The sequence below is a fragment of the Humulus lupulus genome, chromosome 3 (genome assembly GCF_963169125.1).
Source record: "Humulus lupulus chromosome 3, drHumLupu1.1, whole genome shotgun sequence".
Taxonomy (NCBI): Eukaryota; Viridiplantae; Streptophyta; class Magnoliopsida; order Rosales; family Cannabaceae; genus Humulus; species Humulus lupulus.
In genome coordinates, this window is record NC_084795.1 from 218445456 (window position 1) to 218450619 (window position 5164).

At 37.9% G+C, this 5164-nt stretch overlaps 1 protein-coding gene across 1 annotated transcript in view; it reads left to right on the forward strand.

Annotated features, from left to right (window-relative positions):
- Positions 1 to 2004: 2004 nt before the first annotated feature.
- Positions 2005 to 5164, forward strand: part of LOC133825402 (uncharacterized) — an 11440-nt gene continuing 8280 nt past the window's right edge. Inside the window, exon 1 of the mRNA XM_062258353.1 lies at positions 2005 to 2020. Within this exon, the coding sequence (XP_062114337.1) occupies positions 2005 to 2020 (16 nt within the window). The remainder of the gene's footprint in view (positions 2021 to 5164) is intronic.

The window sequence follows — 5164 nt, forward strand, 5'->3', positions numbered from 1 at the left end:
TCAAAATTGTTAATTTAACCTCACAAGATTTCTAGATCTACTTCTTCACATACATATATATATATATTGAATCAAAGATATGAATAGAAAATTACCTCAAGTCCTTCCTTGCTGCTATCTTTTTTGTATAGAAAAAGATCCTTGAGATCTCACACTAGGATCTTCCAAAATGTTCTCAACACTCAAAGAACGAGTGTGGGCTCGCTATACAAAATAATAGGCAAAATCTATTTATCAGATGTTCTCAACACATGAGATCTGATACAGTTTGGACCTAAGTTTGTGAAGAACAGTGACCTATGCTTGTATCACTGTTCTCTTTTTCTCATGGAGATTTCACGATATATTTTCTACCACTGAAAAGTATCGCTCTAGAAAAACTGATCTCCTATAATTAATATATCCAATATTTAAAAAAATATTAGTTCTTTAAAACAATTTAAAATAACTAATCAGTTATCATATTTTGTTTAAATAATAATATTTTAATCATGTTACAATATCTCATTATTTATTTAATATTTAAATAACTAAAATTGCGGAACAAAGAAACTTCTAGAAGCTTCTTGTGCGTGTAGCACAGTGAATGTGCACTGTGCTACATGTGTACCACATGCCAAGGAAGGCATGTGATTTTTCCCAATTTTTATTATTATTTAAATACCAAAAATCCCAAAAATAAATTAATTCAAAATTAATTATATTTTTGTTAAATCAAATTATTAATTAATTACACATAATTATAGAATAATTATGTTTAGTGCATAGAAAAATATTTTACTTATCAAATAAGTCCTTTTGCCTATTTTTGTATTTATCTTTGTCAGTGTTTGTTTGAGCCATTTCAGGGACCATGGACCTATAACATTAAGCTCCAATAAATTGAAACTAAATAATTAAACTCTTTAATCATAATAGTTAATTTATTAATTCTGATATTTCTCCACTATAAATTCAGAATTGAACTCTTTATGTTATAGATATACTTTTATAGAAATCTTATTTTAAGTTGTCCATTGATATATCCATCTCACAATACTTCAACCCTCTAATTAATTAGTTCATAAATTAGAATGGAAGAATTACCATTTTACATTTCTAATTTACTTCTTATTCCTTAAGTACCATTAATTCACTATTGAACAATTAATCTATAATCTAATTATAGATTTGAGTTCAAAATCATTCAGTTCCAGAATTAACCCTTAAGGGAACTAATATACGACCCGTTAGGAAAGATTAGATTCCGTATTGTTGATACATGTTCCCAGCCATCCATGATATTAAATCTCCAAAACAAAAGTCATTAGCCTAATTCTATGAAGAGACCTTAACAAATGAATCAAAAGATTTAATAAACATGAACAGGAGTTCATGAACACTCAGGATTTAGGTTGATCTATAAATGATCATCAGTTATGATATGAATTACAAATCTTTATTAGTAAATGGTTTTTGGATAAAGACTTTTATTATATCGATCCATGTCATATATAATCATATTATATAAGGCACCTTTACCGAGATGTCTTACCACATCAATAATCCGAATCTAGATTATTTGTATCAACATGATACTCAGCAAACCGTACTTACAATGAATATGGAATTTTTATGATATTTACAAAATTATTCAAACAATAATTTAATAATATAAATATAACAATAATAGACCATTGTATTTATTTACTCATCAAAATAATAAATGTCTTTTACATGCTTTTAGGATATACTCCTAACATCTTTAAACCAAACAACCTCATAATCAGCAGGGCGAGGCTTCTCAACTAGTTTCCATATGATCTCATTGGCAAAGGTGGCCCTAGAATCTATGGAATTGAACTCTTTTTGTCGTCTCTTCTTCTGCGGCGCAGCTGACGGGACTATCTTCCTCTTGGAAGGAGGGCGAACCACCTTGGGCCGGATGCTGTGAATAGAATGCTCCTGAGGATGATTATCCTGGCGATGAGAGCCCTCGGTATGTTCTCGCTGAGAAGACGAGTGATGGGGAACTCAGCTGGTATCCTGATGCAAAGGGCGTTGCAATGAGTCTCGCTGACCGGACATATTCCGTTGAGAAGAATGACTTCGCTCAGATGTGCCTTGATAGCCACGGGGAGTACTATGCTGAGAACAGATCTAAGAAGAGACAGACGAAAAGCCCTGAGTGATGTGCTTGACCATATGAGGGTCATTTGCGGAAGGTTGCTGAGTTTTCTGTTTTACTCTCGCCATTGGGCTATACCTTTTCAAGAAGTCTTCCTCACTGAACAAATATAAAGAGCGATGCTAAATCCTTTTCACCCTTTCCAAGAACTCCTGGACAGTACGCTCGCATACAAACTTATCTGATGAAGAGGAGAAGGACATCTGCAACAAAGGAAAAATAAAGAGTAAAGTTAGTATATCAACATAACGAAGATCCCTGCTACAGACCAGATAGGCCAGTAGCTGGGGGCATGTCTATTACTAAGGAGAAAAAAATGAAGAAATCAAGGGAAAAATCTATATAGGGGGTCGGCCCAGTGAGACTAAGCTCAGACCAATCACCATAGGACACCCCTAGATTTGGAAAAAAGGATCGAAGTCTAAAAGAAGGGGTTGACCTAGTAGAACTAAGCCTAGGCCGACCACCCTAAGTCCCTAAGCTTACAAAACGTGAAAGAATGGGCATAGGTGGTGGACCTACCACCATAGGCCAACCAACCTAGGGATGTAAACCTCACAAAAAAGATAGAGGACTAAGGTTCAAGTATCCAATAAATTGTATAGTACAAAGAAGACCCCAAAGAGATCAATAAAGGAGAAGATTTTTTTTTAACGACCCCAGGTGGTCGGAATATGATTGGGCCGACCACCTTAGACCCTAGATCCCTGGAAATCTCCCAAGGAGAATGGAAGTTGGTCCATGATGTAAACACTAAGGTGCTCGACCCATGATGGGGTATGTGAGCCTAGAAGTCGAATAAGGCTAGGGAAATACAAGGGAAGTCCTCGGCCCATGATGGATACCCTAGGGGTGGTCGGCCCATGATGGAAACCCTATGTAGAGTTCCAGAACTTTACTATAGTAGTAGTAGAAGTAGAAGTAGTAGTAGTAGTAGTAGTAGTAGTAGTAGTAGTAGTAGTAGTAGTAGTAGTAGTAGTAGTAGTAGTAGTAGTAGTAGTAGTAGTAGTAGTAGTAGTAGTAGTAGTAGTAGTAGTAGTGGTAGTAGTGGTAGTAGTGGTAGTAGTGGTAGTTATGGTAGTAGAAGTGGTGGTAGCAGTGGTAGTAATGGTGGTAGTAGTGGTGGTAGTGGTAGTAGTGGTAGTAGTGGTAGTAGTGGTAGAAGTGGTAGTAGTAGTAGTAGTGGTAGAAGTAGTGGTAATAGGGGTAGTAGTGGTAGTAGTAGTGGTAGTAGAGGAAGTAGAGGTAGTAGTGGTAGTAGTGGTGGTAGTAGTAGTTCTGGTAGTAGTGGTAGTAGTGGTAGTCCTGGTACTCGTGGTAGTCGTGGTAGTAGTGGTAGTCGTAGTAGTAGTGGTAGTAGTAGTGGTAGAAGTAATAGTAGTAGTAGTAGTAGTAGTAGTAGTAGTAGTAGTAGTAGTAATAATAATAGTGGTAGTAGTGGTAGAAGTGGTAGTAGTGGTAGTAGCGGTAGTAGTGGTAGTAGAGGTAGTAGTGGTGGAAAAAGTGGTGGTAGTAGTAGTACTAGTAGAAGTGGTAGTAGTGGGAGTCGTGGTAGAAGTGGTAGTAGCGGTAGAAGATGTAGTAGTAGTAGTAGAGGTAGTAGTAGTGGTAGTAGTGGTAGAAGTGGTAGTAGTAGTGGTAGTAGTAGTAGTGGTAGTGGTAGTATTGGTGGTAATAGTCGCGGTAGTAGTAGTACTGGTAGAAGTAGTAGAAGTGGTAGTCGTGGTAGTAGTGGTAGTAGTGGTAGTAGTAGTAGTAGTGGTAGTAGTAGTGGTAAAAGTGGTAGTAGTAGCAGTAGTAGTAGTAGTAGTAGTAGTAGTAGTAGTAGTAGTGGTAATAGTGGTAGTAGTGGTAGAAGTCGTAGTATTGGTAGTAAAGGTAGTAGTGGTAGTAGTGGTAGTAGCGGTAGAAGTGGTAGTAGAGGTAGTAGTGGTGGAAAAAGTGGCGGTAGTAGTAGTACTAGTAGAAGTGGTAGTAGTGGTAGTCGTGGTAGTAGTGGTAGTAGCAGTAGAAGATGTAGTAGTAGTAGTAGAGGTAGTAGTAGTGGTAGTAGCGGTAGTAGTGGTAGTAGTAGTGGTAGTAGTAGTAGTAGTAGTGGTAGTAGTGGTGGTAATAGTCGCGGTAGTAGTAGTACTGGTAGTAGTAGTAGAAGTGGTAGTCGTGGTAGTAGTGGTAGTAGTGGTAGTAGTGGTAGAAGTAGTAGTAGTAGTAGTAGTAGCAGTAGTAGTAGTAGTAGTAGTAGTAGTAGTAGTAGTAGTAGTAGTAGTGGTAGTAATGGTAGTAGTGGTAGTAGTGGTAGAAGTCGTAGTATTGGTAGTAGAGGTAGTAGTGGTAGTAGTAGTGGTGGTAGAAGTGGTGGTAGTAGTGGTAGTAGTGGTGGTAGTAGTGGTAGTAGTGGTAGTAGAAGTGGTAGAAGTGGTAGTAGTAATAGTAGAAGTAGTAGTAGTAGTAGTAGTAGTAGTAGTAGTAGTAGTAGTAGTAGTAGTAGTAGTGGTAGTAGTGGTAGTAGTGGTAGAAGTCGTCGTATTGGTAGTAGAGGTAGTAGTGGTAGTAGTAGTGGTGGTAGTAATAGTGGTAGTAGTGGTGGTAGCAGTGGTTGTAGTATTAGTACTGGTAGTAGTTGTAGTAGTGGTAGTCGTGCTAGTAGTTGTAGTAATGGTAGAAGTAGTAGTAGTGGTAGTGATAGTGGTAGTAGAGGTAGTAGTGGTAGTAGTAGTACTGGTAGTAGTGGTAGTCGTGCTAGTAGTAGTGGTGGAAGAGGCAGCATTGTTAGTAGTGGTAGTAATGGTAGTAGTGGTGGTAGTAGTGGTAGTAGTGGTAGTAGTGGTAGTAATAGTAGTAGTAATAGTGGTAGTAGTGGAAGTAGTAGTAGTGGTAGTAGTAGTGGAAGTAGGGGTAGTAGTAGTGGTAGTAGATGTAGTAGTGGTGGTGGTAGTGGTGGTGGTAGTGGTGGCGGTAGTAGTGGTGGTAGTGGGGGTGGTGGTAGTGGTAGTAGTG